The sequence below is a fragment of the Mustela lutreola genome, chromosome 3, assembly GCF_030435805.1.
Source record: "Mustela lutreola isolate mMusLut2 chromosome 3, mMusLut2.pri, whole genome shotgun sequence".
NCBI classification, from domain to species: Eukaryota; Metazoa; Chordata; class Mammalia; order Carnivora; family Mustelidae; genus Mustela; species Mustela lutreola.
The window spans coordinates 9662952-9679494 of NC_081292.1; the positions used below are offsets into that span (position 1 = coordinate 9662952).

Genomic DNA, 16543 nt, shown 5'->3' on the forward strand with positions numbered 1-16543 from the left:
AAAACCCACTGATTAGGGGTTTTAGACTTTTGAGAAACAACTACAGTACAGCAAAAAGAACACAGAAGAACTATGAGGCCAGCCTTCTTTTTACACATCATTAATTATTACCTATTCAATCCCAGGTAAGTGAAAAATTAAAATTCTCTATTCCAAGAAGTCTTCTCTATTCGTTTGTGTTTTCCCTAATTTGGAGGACCATGATGCAGTCACTGTCCCTCTCCTTTCTTGCTTTTAACATTCTTTCTCAGACTCCCTTTCAGTCACTTCTTAGTCCTGCCCATCCTGCTCTGGCACAGGCTACTGCTCTCCGGCCCCTTTCCTTATCTCCAGCCTGGCTCCTGCAGGTCCTCCTTACGCAAGCTGTATGCTATTACAAGGAGCTATTAGCGGTCTCTCTGCCTCTGGCCTCTTTTCGCCAGTTTAGCCTGGCCACACTTCCAAGATTCCTTTCACGAAAGCATTGTCCCAGTAATGACACTGCCCAAATTTCAGTGTTTCCTTACTTCCTACCAAATTACACACAAAGCCCTCAGGCAGGTGATAAAACCTTCTATAATTTGGCTTCAATCTTGTTTCCCACTCTTTCCTTTTTTCAATCCTATTTAAAAAGGAAAAAAAGACCAACTGCTTTATATTAGTGTTCAATGATTTGTATTTTTCATAGAGTGCAGCTGTTAAATATAAGACATCTACTTTATTTGGTGCTCAAACAAACTACATAGTCTGTTTGCCTCTCTAGAACACCACTTGTGTGTTCTGGAGAAATGATGCAAAGGTGCCAGCCTCGAGGAATTTCAACAATCCTTTTACTCTTGATGACTTTTGCCCTTATTCATGATCTATAACTCTAACCTAGACTATACAACACCATTGAGCCTACATAAGATCTGTTTGCCCTTTTCCAATCAGGCTAGTTGTTATGTTGCTTCCACTGATATCTTACTAATTTTATAGCACCCAGGAGAGCAGCTTCTAACTAATACCACACTAGACTTGTTTTGTTAGCACACATGCAAGCTTCTTTACTCATATTCGGGAAAAGGCAGGAGTGTATAAATAAATGACAATTTATTTATAATAAATGACAATTTACTGTCCTAGAATAATGACAATTCTTTTTAGCCAACCAGTAACTTAATTTTGTACTAGGAAAAATTCAATATGCATTCAAAATGTAATATGTATAGCCTCCCATCCATTCCCCAAAATAATTAAGCACTATTACCTTTGAGAAAGAAGAAATGAGTGGTGATTTCAATAGACTATAGTAAAAATCCGAGTCATAATTAGGAAAAACAAGTTTGCTATGATCTTATTTAAACATTCTGACTTCTAAAAAAGAATTTTATAAGCACTAAAAGCAGATATTGGATATATCTGAGGACTAATCAGCATTATGCATTTAAAATTCCACATAATTTTGATCAAATACAAGAGTACTGTGTTTTTTTAAATGAGCAATTCTCTTATTTGATTTATTATAAGCAATAAATCTTACTCAGAGTAAGATTACTTATATATCATTAATAAAATTACTCATAGTTTGATATTTTGTTAAACCATTAACTGGTGAACACTTAACTGATATGACTTTCTCCTCTCCATGCTACGAAATTAATTAGTTCTGAAGGTAATGTTGTTTTGTCTTCTGTATGCAAAATCAGATTACATAATGGTAAATGAGTTTGAACTCCAATGTGCTCAAGTAAATCTTATAATAAACTATACTCAACTTCTCAAATGCTCAAATATGTGCAGCATATTTGACTTAGGGCTTACAGCAAAGAGAAAACAGGGTCTTTAATAAGTTAAATATTAATGGACTTTTTAAAAAATTTAACTTTATTTTTTCAGTGTTTCAAGATTCATTGCTTATGCACCACACCCAGTAATACTCCATGCAATATTAATGGACTTTTAATTGCAAAATGTATGTTTAAGAATCTTCTTCCTGTAGTAAGTCTTCATACAAATGTTTTCTTCAGTTCATTTTACCAAAATAGACTAATTTGTTTGCAATAGCTTGAAGTGCTATATATATACATATATATTTTAAATAAAAATAGTAAACAAAAGGAGAATGGAATACCACTCAATAAAATTCATTGCACTCTCGATAAACTGTAAAAACTAAAGCTTTAGATTAACCCCCCAAAAGTAACAGCAGCAAATTCATAATCATTAAAATACAGAGCTAGTACAATACTCTCCTGAAGAGTAAAACATATATAAATTAAAATGGCTTTCAAGAGGTGCATTTAAGGAAGATGATTTTTCTTGAGCTTAAACTGGCAAGAAACTACACCCGCCATATTTCAAAATGAACACTAACTGCCTCTTAACTGCTCTTGACACTACGCTGATAATTTCTTAATAAAACTGACAGGTTCTACTTACTGGGGAGTGGAACAGCCTAAAGCATGTAAGCTAGTCCGTTGGAACCTTGCCACCAAAAAGTTGTAATTCCTGAAGACTGACAGGGATTGGGGAGGTGGGGGTGCTGTGACACCATGAATTAAGACAAATTTCTTCCCCTTTTCTTAGATGGATAATCTCTTAAATTATTTATACTATACCATGAGAAAGAACGAAAAACCTAGGAAGGCAAACAATAGATAAACTTCAAGGAGGAGGCAGACGTGACATCCCAGTACTTCCGCATTTCCACTAGTCTATCAATTCTCTGGTGATTTGTGCAGAGTAACTCCTAGACAATACTGGCTGTTTTCCTCTTTCTAAAACTCAGGTACACTTTTGTGCTCTATTAAACAGGAGGAGAGCATCAAATCTCTGACATTTCAGATAAGTCACAGTCCTTAAAGAGTAGTAGGGCACTGATACACTGCAGCCTCTATTAAATCCATTATAGCTACTATCAAACAATAAAAAATACACCCTCCCAGATAAGGCTCTGAAAACTTCCATGGAGTATTTGCCTTCATGTGAGATTATATAGTTCTCTTTATTCTCATAATCCGTTTATAAATCTTCAAAAATAAATAGGATTTGGAGAACCACCCAGTTTAATAACAGGCCTTATATAACACTTTTTACTGATTTTAAAAAAGTCTGTTTCAGTTCCTTTTATTACACTAAATTACAATATAAAATCTAATGACCTCAATACATAATGTTAAGTTTATGTATCTTTACTGAGAGCTGACATGAGTTTAGTAAAATAAATAAAAAATAAGCTCAAGGCTAAATCAGATTAATGGCTACTAATAGCACTGTTGATCTGAGGGATGATTTACAGTTACATTTGTTTCTGGTTTGAAAGTACGGAGGGGCAAAAAGTTCTTTTAAATTGATGTCTATCTCAAGAAAGTACCCCGCCATACACTTCCAGCAACTTACCACATCATCAGAAGGAATGCTGTTGGGTAAAATATCCACCTGAATGGATACGGTGTCCACAATACTTTTTCTTCTAGAAAGTCGATCTTCATCTAAAATCAAAATCGTTTTTCCCCGTTACTTGCCAGTTAGAAATGGTATGTCATTTAAAACCTCTACTTATTTCAGATTTCAAAAGGTCTTAGAAAATAAAGTTTTCTTTTTTGTTCTTTTTAAATATATAAAGCATTGTGTTCTCAGGCTTTTAAATTTCATCAAGCAGATTAAAAAATTAGAACTGATGGGGTGAACTAAGGTTGACAGTTTTATTTTCCAAAAAGGGAAATACCACCACTTCCCTAACAGTTTAAGAAAAAATAAAAGTCAACAGCAAAAGGAGGAATTACACAATCTAAAACGAATCTATCCATTTCTACTAACACTCACTATATTGCCCTTGTATCTCTCATTTCTCCCCTGAACAGTGAAAGCTGTGCACTAATTATGGATCTAGCGCAGGAACCCATGTCTGCAAGAGTTTACCACGCACCACATTTGCGGACTGAAAGAATCTGTTGCTTCAGTCAATAGCTCCTTCTCTACCCTTTCCAGCCGTTCAACTCCACTAGCTCAGCTTTTGCTTAAGTCAACCACCAGTCCGGAAAACCTTGCTCTTCAATTAAATGCTCTAGCTAATCTACTTTCTCCCCACTTCTGCAAACATGCTTGGTCTGAACCAAATGCTCTACATATGTCTCTACCTACTCTTCTTAATGCCTGCAGTTACAGTCCTGCACTTAACCACTCTTCCCAAAAGAGTGTGTGTCTTCCCACCCAGTAAAGTTCAACAGCTATTCCTAGGCCCACTTTATGCTTAACCATTTTGTGGAAATTTGAATTTTTTTTTATTATAATTTCCTCCCACACATTTTTTTTTTTTTCATTTTGATTTTCTCCTTCCACAGTCAACAAATCTATTAAGTCATTAGACACCATGTTAGGTGGTAGGGACAAACTGCTGAATGTAGTCCATACTAGCTTATAGTGTAAGAGACAAGACCCAAAATAAACAAATAGTTACACAAGCAATGAAGGACTTGGAGAAACACAGGGTGCTAGAAAAACACCTCAATAGCTATGATTTCATCTGAAAAAAAGGAAGCAAAACCTTATGTATTACAATACAGAGAGTCAGAGATGTATTCAACCACAGTTGAACTTGACAAGTACACTTTCTCTTCTGAGCTCCAGTCCAGTATTTCCAATTTCTTATTAGTCAATTCTACTCAACATGTTCTAAACCCAACTTTAACATCTCTAATAAACCATCTTTATGTCACATTGCCCTATTTTCAAGAGGGCCATCATTAAAATTCTGCATCTTTTTTGCCTGAATTCTTAGGATAGCTTCCTATCTGATCTATTTGCTCTCTCCCTTTTATTTTGCTAATAGTGTTATTTTGGAAGTAAATCATTTTTAGTCTTAATTATAATTCAAAACAAATATGGCCCACACACTGATAGAGAGCCTCCCAAGCTTTTTCAATTGGGTTTAGAACACATCAGAAAAAACTGGAAGAGGCTGCTCACACTGTGGGCTCTGACTGCCCAGTCCCCAAAGAGCTACTAAAAGGGCTAAGGATATCAATATGCGGATACATCTGGAATGTTCCCTATAGCAGCTGGAAAGCTCAGCTCTAGAATCTATGACTGATAGCACAGTCACTTTACAATCTGGCAACACCCTATCTTTCTAATCCTATTTTATACAAACTGTGATTTTCTTCTACAGCAGGAGTCAGAATGAAGAACTACAAGAAGGCCCCACAAATGGAGAAACTGGTTTCTTACTGACCACTCTTTTACTCCCAGTAGCCATCTATGGTGGTAATTAATGCTGGTGATCAAATATGGTTGTTCACCCTCTTTCAAGGCAGAGAGGCCTGCAGTTGCAGCTTCTCTGTGGTTTAGAAGGACTACGTAACTAGTTCTGGCCAATAAAGTACAAGCAGTATTCAGAGAGCAGCTGCTCCGTTAGCCTGGACGATGGAGTATCTGGAATATCATGTGTGGAATCTCCATCATTCCAGATACAGATGCTATGAAGCTATGCACAGTTAATTTGAGTAACAATTTACTGCTTTAAACCACTAAGCAACAATGATTGTTTGTTATCACAACTTAACTTAGCCAGGGTTAAATCCTGACACTACTAATATTTTGGGCCAGATAATTCTTGTGGTGTGTGTGTGTGTGTGTGTGTGTGTGTGTGTTGGTGGGGGGGGGGGTGTTCTGTGTATTACAGAATGTTTAGCTTCTACTCACTAGAAGCCAGTAGGGCTACCCCACCTCTCCTTGCCCCACAGTGGTGATAACTAAAAACGTCTTCAGGACTGATAAATGGTTGCTGGCATGGGCAAAATCACCCTCAGATGGGAATCACTGACCCAATCCATCCCGACAGCAGCAATACTATAATGCTACAATACTACCTATATGCCATTATCATTGTTTTTTTTTTTTTTTTTGCCACCATCATATCTTAAGTTTCTTAAAACACTAACCACATCACTCCACCAACCTACCTACTTTTTGATGAATTAAAAAGCCATTCTGGGGTCTCTGATCAGATCTTACCAACAGCAATTTCAACCACTCCCTAATTTATCTAATATTCAAGTAAAATGTGCTACTCTAACATCTCTGAGCACGCGTTTGGCCTCCTGCCTTCCATGCTCTTCTAGAAACAGAAACCCCTACTGGGAACAGTTTATTACTTGCCCTTCCTTACATCCACCCACTATATAAATTCTCACAACTTTTAAGGCCTAAATGAGTATTTTAACACTTCCTTAAAATTTTAAATATTACTTTAAATATTATTTCCACGTATCCCTCTTTCTTCCAGACACAAAAACTTACTATCAGTTATGACTGATCTTCCCCTATCACCCTTCCATTAATATCACCCTTCAAATATTTCCTGGGCCTTGTACTAAGACATGTAAATTAATGCCTTATCTTGGCAATCACAGCAGGAATTCAATGATAAACTCTCTGCTTTGCACCTACCACACAGGATTCACTTGGATTCTGCTGTAAGGCTTGAGGTATGGATGAATACCTATTCAACTGTGACACATCAATATAGATTGCTCTGCTATGGATTTCAGATTGAAAATACTTCATCTCCTGCTTCTGTCTATGACTATAACCTAGACACTGTATCCTTTGCTTCCTCGTGATCATATGCTTTGATATAAATTACCAAACATAATGACATCAATGGAGCTGCTACAAAGTAGTATATGTTCATCAATGCCGACTTGCTTTTATCTTCTAAGCTGGTCAACTGTCGAGGCCTCATCAGAACTCAAAATGAGGAATAATAGCCTGTTTCTCACACACACAAAAAAAAGCCAGCATAAAAGGATTTCTAGGGTAACATACAAAGGCTGATGGGTAGCACAGAAGAGTCAGCTTTAAGTCAAAGATAAAAATAAAAGGGGGAAGAGAGACATGAGGGCAGGAAAGGAATCACTGGGTGGCAAAAATCAATGAGAACATTGGGGCGCCTGGGTGGCTCAGTGGTTAAGCCGCTGCCTTCGGCTCAGGTCATGATCTCAGGGTCCTGGGATCGAGTCCCGCATCGGGCTCTCTGCTCGGCAGGGAGCCTGCTTCCTCCTCTCTCTCTCTCTGCCTGCCTCTCTACCTACTTGTGATTTCTCTCTGTCAAATAAATAAAATCTTTAAAAAAAAAAAAAAAAAAAAGAACATACTCCAGAGGAAGTATATTTAAGAAGATTAAAAATTTTTAAAGGGAAGAAAATAAAGCCTAATGGGAAACTCTAATGTTATATTCTCAGAACTTTATTCTTTTGACCTATACAATCACCTACTTACAGCAGTCAAGCAGAAAAGCCCAGGTACATCTATAATCAGATATCATGGGCATTTACTCGAACATAAGGTTTCTAAAATAGAGCTTATGCACTTAATGCCCTTGGTTCCCATGGGCCACCTGTGTCTGTTCCTGACCTGCTTTTCCAAGCCTACTGAATTCAGTCTCCGTGGACTATACCATTCTGCTGTCTAGAGAACTGCCTTGCCACCATCTCAGTGTCTGATTTATACAACCTCTGGGGAGACTGTTGTTTCCCACTCTTAAAATTGGCCGGGGTCATCCCAGACACTGCTTGCTGTGCGCTCACCACTTTCCCATCCCTCCTCCTGCTCTGCGATCTGTGTCTGCTATTCACAATGGTGACCATCATCTCTTCTTACTGTTTCTAACTAGAACCTGGAGTTTGGAAGCAATTCTTAGAGCTACGCTCATTACAACCTCCGAACTCCCCCCCCAAACCCATCTCTGACTCTCAGCTGCCTACAAGGCACCCTACTTGGTTGCTCGCTGTCAAAGATACCCAGCAAGAGGCTGATCCCCTAAACTAGCCACTTTTTCCTATTCATCTCTGTTAAAAAAAACTCCATCCTTCTATCATCCAAGATCCAAAACAACATACATTAATCTGTTTGAAATACATTTTTCTTTCTTCACTTAAACCCTGTCATACCATCCAACTCTACCAAAAAAAAAAAAAAAAAAAAAGGAAAAAAAAAAGCAACTGAAGCAGAAAATATACTCAGCTCTTACCCTCACTGGTGTGCCACCTAAGCATCCAAGGCAGAAACCAAGACAAATCTTTGGTTTTCTCCTGCTCCCTCATACCAATCAACTGCTTATAAATTCTTTCTTGTAGGTTTTCCTAGAATTATCCACTTCTCTGCATTCTCACTCAGTGCAGGCCCCAGTCCTCTCTCCTGGAGATTACTGAAGAGCATTCTAAATGGTTGCTCCGTCTCCACTTTGCTAAAGCACCACCAGAGTAATACTTGAACAACGCTTAACCTGACTTAAAATCATTCCTTGACTACCCAGCGTTGCAGAACAGTAAAAACTATGCAACTTCATTTACAATTCCCAACCCTACTCCTCTGATTCAGTCCAAGTACACTAATTTCATACTAATTCCCTGAAGAGTCATGTTCTTACCTACATTCATTCTTTCACACATGTCATCACACTTCTCAAAGAAACACCAAACACCTGCTTCAGGCTCCTCCTAGGAATTGTTTCCTTTGGAAGATATCCCTTGCCCACCAAACCTGGACCAAATGCTCTCCTACCTGCTGCCTGGGATCCCCAAACTTCTCTGATCATAGCCTTGAAGGTCTGCTTTAACCGTCCAGTTATTTGTCCTATCTAAGATAAACTGTTATGAATTAGCTTCTTTGCTAATTTTGCTGGAATAAAACTAGTAAAACGCCACCACGGGGGAACTGAGAAAATAGTCACTCAAATCATCGGTGCTTTGTGGTCCACATGAGGAACCCAGTTGAGAAAGACTATCAGTTCTGTGAAAGTAGAGACTTCTACTTATTTTGTCCATTCTTGTTTCTGTAAATACTCATAAACATTTAATTATACAAGTTCACTAGAGTCACTGACACCTTGATTGGTCTAGCTGAGACATTACTCAGTATTACTGTACCCCTTCATGGAGGAATACTTACCACATGCCTAGACCTACACTATTCACTCAAGTTCTAGGTTGATTAGGGATAAATGAAAAATGCTATACCATCTTACATTTATGGGCCACTTACTATATGTTGGTCACTTACTATATGTTGGTTCAATGAACTTTAGGCAGACCACTAACATTATATTTCAATCATGTGTCCATCTTCTCCACCAGATTTTAATCCTTAACATCTTTTTACCCTCAAAATCCACAACAATGTCTGGTATATAAGAGGCACTCAGTGGAGGTTTATGGAATACATGAAAAAAACAATCTGGATCTGTACGGATGACTGAACAATCTTTGTGTACATGGAAAATAGAAGTGTTACCTAGTCAAATTATTTAATTTCCACTTCATTACTCCCATTTTTAAACAAAGATACCACTACTACCTATTAACCTTCAAGGGTTAAATGAGAAAATGAATACAAGTGCTTGTCTCAGTGACTGGCACTGAGTTAATGCATATGAACTGACTGCTAATATTTTCATGATGACAGGTATATGCATGATCGAGAAACTAAGTATGTTTTGCTTTTTCTTTTGATATAGTCTTCTTAAATCTCTTATTTTTAAAAATGAATATCTGGTGGTTACACAACAACAACAAAAATTTAATAACCAATCAATTATACCATGACGTATCACTATGTCTTCAGAATCTTTCTGCATTAAAGGCAGGACGTATGTACCACAGAGTGATTCTAAACTATTGAATTTTAGAAATCAAAAAAACCTTATTCAAACTGAGGAATTTCTATGCAGTTACATAATTAAATATATACTGAAATATTCAGAATTCCTCCAGTCAGTAATAGAGAAGCACTAAGAATGAGAATACATCTATGTGGGGGGGGCGCGTAGAGCAAGCCATCGGTTAAAAAAACAGAAAGTACCATAATTTTCATTAAAAATTGTTACTTGTTAAGAGTCCCATCTGTTAAAGAGTTAAAGGAACAGGGTAAAAGGAACAAGAAGGGTGAAAATACACTACGGCTACTGGGAAGGTAAAGGGAAATAACCAAGGGACTTAGAACTACATACAATACAGGCCACTGGCTCCATTTCTAAAAGGCAAATTTTATTAAGCTATTTTTCTAGGGGAAGGTGAGGGAAGGGCAGGCCAAACTGATACTTGGATTTACCTTTGTGCTTGTGCCTGGGTTTATGAGGTTTTCTGCCTGAAGGAAAGAGAGCTAAATCCAAATTATAAGAATGAAATATTTTTAAGGTCTTTTTAAAAAACTGTTTTAAATTACAAAATTGTGCTACTGTTTTGTTTTTAGCTCTTTTATATCCCCAACAAATTCATGAGGTATAGAACCTTTCGTAATCTAGAACGTAAAAGAAAATGCAAAAGCATTCATTAACATCTCAGAGCATTATGAACTATCATTATAATAAACATGTATGTTTTGGATCCATGTTATAAAAAAGATAGCTATTTACAAAGACTGTGCTATTTTTAGTGTTTAATCCAGAAAACTACCTAACTCAAACAGTTCTCATATAGTATCCCCAAAGCAAGAACTAGTTCTTCTACCACATTTAATACTTATATGACCATGAAATGACAATAAAGACATAGGACAGAGAAACTCTGATTTTAGTTGTTAAAGTAAATACTGAATGCAAAACTCCATGCAGTTTTGCCTTTAAAAACAACACAATTATTTGAGGCAATGAAAAGAACAGAAGGAAATACATGGTGCACAGAAGAAAACACATTCTTGAAAGGTCTGTAGGCTTTTAAAACAACAGTCAGGGCTCTTTCCAGTGAGAGCAGTTACCTGACATTCAGCTCAGTAGTCACAAATCACTCATTAAACGATTTATATTATTTACATAAGTCAAACACAATGTGGGTTAATGAGGAAAGATTTCTATGGGCTTCTCTGTTTGAAGTACACTAATATATCAAGTATAATACTAACAATTACTTAAGGACTCCATTTGCTGATGATAAAATCCATAAGATTTACTAAAGTTTTTCAAGAGCAAAATTTTAAAGTGAAACTAAAACCTCTAAGCATTTGAAAAACTGTGGTAAAGTATACAAACAATGAATTTTCAATGCTAACTGGGTTAATGGAAAAATTACCGGAAAAGTAATCACCAGAGTTAGAGTTCGAGTTACCCTCCTCTTACCTGTTACTTGTGGTACATATGGTACTGATAATCTCTCAACACTATAGCCGCTTCCGCCTAGTGACTCTGCAATCTTGTTGGTCAAAAAGTATAAATTTTTGTCATGCTTCTCTAAAGATTTTGGAAGCCTGTCGGGTTGATCAAAACAAAAGTCATTCAGCATTATTTAAATTACTGAGCAAAAATAAGTTAACATGCAGGCATGCTAGATCAAAGCCTAAATATAAGTATATATACAATTTAAACTGTAATTAGTGATAGAAAAATCAATGTATTTTTGGTGACCAATCTGACTATAAAAACACATGGTATATAGTCCCATATGTTAGGCATTCATTCTGCTGTGATTCTTTCTCCAATAACGTTCCAACGGGGAAGTCAGCCTTTAATTATTCTGTGGGTATTCACACATTAAATGATGAAGAGGACTAAATTCAGCTTTAACCTTCATGCTAATTAAAACTCCAAGAGAAGAAAATCAAACTGTAGCTCAGTGACTGCTAATGAAACACGTATCAGCCAGTGAAGTGATAGGAAGCACCTGCTCAATCACCTGAAGGTCTACTTTCTACTCAAACTCTGATATTATCTTATACTGATGCTTTCACTATTATATTGCTTTTATAAATAACCCCAAAGTCTGCATAAAGTATTGTTCACATATATATTCTTGTTTGGAGAGCAAGGGAGAGTGCAGGTGTAATACCGATTTGCCTTAATACAGTCTCTGTCCCAAAGTTTTGTGAATGCTGTTACCTACTACTGAAAGTCTTGACCAGGATATTGTATTCTCTTAAGAAATGCTTATTTACAGATGAGAACACACTATATTTAAGAGATATATCTCCATATTAAAAAAAAAAGTTAAGATAATTTTTTTCACCAAAGATCGACTATGTATATGAGTCTACACTTACATTGTATGAGAACTTTTATAGGAAGGGAAAGAAGTCCGATGCATTTGACAGAAATACAAAATATAGGAAAATATGCTAACAACAGTTTACTCCTTTATAATCATCACTGATTGGTTTCTCAAGCCAGTGTCCCTTAAAATGTAAAGAATTAACATACATGCACTTATCTCTGAAAATATGCTCTGGTAGAAAATAAGGAGCTTCCATAGTTCGGATTTCAATAACCTGAAAGATAGCCAAACACAAAACAAAACAAAAAAATCAAAACCCTCACTCCTCAGGATTTGGCTCTGAAAATTTGGAAAACTGAAAACACAGAAATTAAACATTTATAAAAATATCAGCACATTATTTTGGAATTTAAGCTATGTTTAGAGCCCACACGCGAGTTCATTTTATTTTAACACTTATTATTTTAAAAATTCAGAAGGTAACAAAAACTCCGACAATAAAATAAAACATGCAGTAAAAGAAAAAGTATTATATTTAATTGAACCTACTACAAAAGGATAAGAACATGTATTTTCTCAAGTGCCACTACGTTGGAAGCCCCTTGACAAAGCCCAAGGCCGTGAGCACCCTTACTCTCCTCAGCCACCTTCTGTAGCGTGTGCGTGAGGTCTCAACGCACTTCTGAGGCTGGGCTCCTCTGCGCCACTGTGAGCAACTTAGGGGGGCACTCTGCTTTTGCAATGGCGGGCATCAGACAGATCGTCAGCATTTGTCTAATGAATGAATGAGTTCTAGTTCTTGTAATGCACTAAAAGCCTACATTTAAGCATGCACTAAGAGATGTGCTTCAAATTTCAGAAAAATGAGGTTCTCCTTGACCAATAATCTTTAAAGAATATGAATTACAGTGGACTTTCTCTGCCAGGTAAGTTAGAGGCTCTGAAATGCATATTAAATTGTGCAAGTAGCTACTGAATGAGTTATTGCTGAGGAAAGTTGAACATAGGGGAACGACACAAGACAAATCTCTAAAAATGTTTTCCTGTGAGACCTGGCTCAAGTAGACTGGTTTAAAGCAATAAATGAAATAGTATAAAAACGAAAAATAATTTACATACTGAGATTCATAATGGCTTAAAAGGAAAACAACCAGGTAAGAATTCAAATGAAATTCTAGAAGAAAACCGTGCATTCCCTGACCACTATACAAAAAAATTCTAATAAAGGAACAGGCATTAAAGAATATATACACACTAACTGTAGTTTTAGTTTAGTTTCAAAAGAGCTATTACTGAAAAAGTGATGCACACTTTTACAGCAGTATCTTTATAATTTGATACAAAATCATTATAATTTGATAGAAAATTAAAAACACTCAGCAGTGGAGGAAAATCAGCCATTTTTATATAAAAACCAAGTTGAAAGATATTTTTAAACATCTTACCTTGCTAACATGTTGGCAAAATGCGGGGACAGCTATCATCTGACTTACAAAATTGAGGTACGCCGCAACCAGCGCCATGATCCCACAGCGATGGAACATTGGCAAATTATCCTCATTGATAATCGCACTGTCCTTTAATAAAAAACAAACACGGCTGACAGATCAAGGTCTTAGACTCCATTAGCGTTTTCTCTATGATTATACGGAAAAACTATAGGGCGTTTGAAGTGCTGATAAAAATGTTACCTTCTAAGAAGTTGTTTTTTAAAGAATTCTGAAAGGATAATAAATATCCATTTACAGGAGAGTTCAAGCTCTCAAATAGCTCTTTCTTAGGAAAGTCTTTTGGGAGGGGTGGGGGGGGTTACACAAATATACACACACATGTGTATATATATATATATGCACATGTACATATATATATCTTGCACTCAAATATATATATGACATATGGTCCCATCACATACTGTTCTTTGCACACCCCAATGAGACAGCTACATATGTAATGACTATGTAACGACCCTCTTCTTCACTAGACTGAGAGTATGGGTGGAGGGGCCATGCTGCCCCTCTTCAGAGTACTCCCAGGGCTCTGAGAAAATCTGACACATAGCTGATGGTCACTCGGTATTTGTTAAAACAATAAGTATGATCATAACCTGAAGTATTTTTCTATTTAACACTAGGCACCTCCCTTTTAAAATTCATGTTCTTGGATAAAGGTAAAACCACTTTAAAGATGGTGTCCAGTTCATTAAAAAAAAGGTTTTTTCACTGAAAGTGGACAAAAGCATACCTGTAAAGCAATAGCTAATCGAATGAGATCAATAACCACTTCCTCATTGGCCAATTCAATAGTTATAAGAGCAAGAGAAGTATAAAGTAGTTCATAGTTTTTCTGAACATTGTCTTCCTCTTTACAGCCCAAATATATGTGCCGATACAATTGTTGCCCATTCTGAAAAGGGAAGTAACATTGAAAAAAGATGGTTTTTGCTTTAAAAGTAGTACAGGCAGATTTCATACACATATAACCTCTTACAAAGCAACTCTTATTACAGAACTTAGCATGGAAGAGAAACCTAAGCTAATAATCAGATGGCCAAATTGTATTGTAAGTTATCAACATCAATAAATATGCTAATATATACAACAACAGCTAAGACAGAATTGAAGCATGAACGATAAATAAAAATAGCAGCTGAGAGTTCCAGTGTAAACAATGAAAAGCTTTTAGCGATCATCTGAAAAGACAAAAGCAAATTAATTATAGACTGATCTGGGAAAAGGCTGAAATGGCTGGCAGAGTTATGGGAGATACTTCTGCAATACAGCTTTGGCAATGATAACAAAACACACATTTGGCTAAGGGGAAATGTAGTCAGGCTTTCCTGCCTTTGGAGGCAATCTCCTGGGAGGTGGGTGAGGAGCTGTCCAGGGATGGGCACCTGCAGGTTCCACTATACTTGGGCTATAGTGACCAAAGGCAAGCCTAAAGCCTTATGCAAGGGAGCGGTTATAGAGATACTCCAGGGACTGCAAAAGGTTTCCCCCAAACCAAACTAATCTAAATATATTAACACAGAAAGGAAAAGCCTTTCCTCCAAAGCATTCCAAGGTACAGGTCCAACTACTAAGTGAGAACTAAGAGAAATAAAAATGTGTTCTCCATTTAAAGTCACTATGTGACTTTATGTGGTTAATTACTATGTGGTAATTAAATCAACCTCTTGCATTGGTTCTCATCACTAATTGTAAGCTACAATCATTGATCAGCTGGAATGACCACCAGGACACCTCCGCACCTCTGCCCACCCTCAATATGATTTAGCTGGTTAGTGGTGAAGCCCAAGTATTTTTGAAGCACAAAGCTCCCCAGGTGATTCTACTATGCAGGCAGGGTTAAGGCTAGGGGCCTATTCACTCATATGTGGAGGGACTTCAGCTTAACCCCCTGGGCCTGTTTCTCAGCAGGTTCACCTTCTTCACTTTAGGGGAAAGGACTGAACAAGACCAACACAGTCTTCTGAATCCAGAGTTTGCTTCTCCCAAATGGTTCTATACTTGGGTGTGTAACAATGGTCTCTGTATTGGGCCCCCTCCAACCCTATTCTTGGATCCTATGGTTCCTAAACAGTATTAACATTAAAGCTTGCACACATGGGAGTTTAGATGTCAGGTCCCTTAAGTAATTCAAGTTGATTTTGTACCTACTACATACATACCCATCAGGTTAGACAACATTAAAATCTAACTATAATACATTATAATATAATATAATTATAATATTATATTATAATAAATATAATTATAAATAAATTATTATAATAAATATAATTATAATGCATTAAAATCTTACTATAATGATATAGTGTAAGTTGGTGTGATGACTTCACAAAGTGGTTTGGAATTGTCTAATAAATCTGAAAAACCCATTACTTGCCAATGCCTCTCCTGTAGGCCTTAGAGAAATGGGAGTTACATGCAGTACACTACGTGTACAAGAATATTCACAGCAGCCTGTCTGCAACAATTCAAATGCCCCCAGCAGGATAACGGATAGCTTGTGGTATATTCGTGTTATGCAATACTATACGGCTACATATATGAATAAATTTCACCAAAATAGAGCTAAATGAAAGAAAACATAAAAGATCATGTAACATATGGTTCCTTTCACACAAAATACAAAAACTGACAAAACTACACTGTATTGTTCAGGGATCGATAGATGTACACTTAGGTGGCAAACTGTAAAGGAAAAAAGGAGTCCATTTTCATGAACGCACGGGGATGACTACCTGCTGTGGATGACATGGAGCTGTTGAGAGGCTGGGCATGTGGGGGACCTACACCATTATTCACTTCAGAGTAATTAAATAACCCATGCATTCTGTATTTCATAATAATTGGTACTTTTTTTTTTTTGCTAAGAGATTCCCTGAATTGCTGAGACTGTTAACAAGAGCCCTTTCATCTGGTGATATTCTGTGAGGATTATAGCTTTGGGAGAGGAGCCCCCCCAGGTGAGACACAAGAAACTGAGCAGCAGCGGCTTCCCCTGCACCTGCCAGTACAGCTTCCTTAGAAAAGAAGATGTGAAGGAGCACCTCCCAGTGCAAACGGTGAGGGCCTCCTGCCAGGACAGTCTTTCAA

The 16543-nt window shown here is 36.9% G+C and overlaps 1 protein-coding gene across 3 annotated transcripts in view; it reads right to left on the minus strand.

The window, feature by feature from the left end:
• EFR3A (EFR3 homolog A) overlaps positions 1–16543 on the minus strand; it is a 114183-nt gene that overhangs the window by 12166 nt on the left and 85474 nt on the right. For all 3 annotated transcript variants that reach the window (XM_059165607.1, XM_059165605.1, XM_059165606.1), the window contains 5 exons: positions 14184–14345; positions 13388–13519; positions 12149–12216; positions 11075–11202; positions 3361–3452 (listed from right to left, as the gene is read on the minus strand). In XM_059165607.1, coding sequence (XP_059021590.1) covers positions 3361–3452; positions 11075–11202; positions 12149–12216; positions 13388–13519; positions 14184–14345 — 582 coding nt within the window. The remainder of the gene's footprint in view (positions 1–3360; positions 3453–11074; positions 11203–12148; positions 12217–13387; positions 13520–14183; positions 14346–16543) is intronic.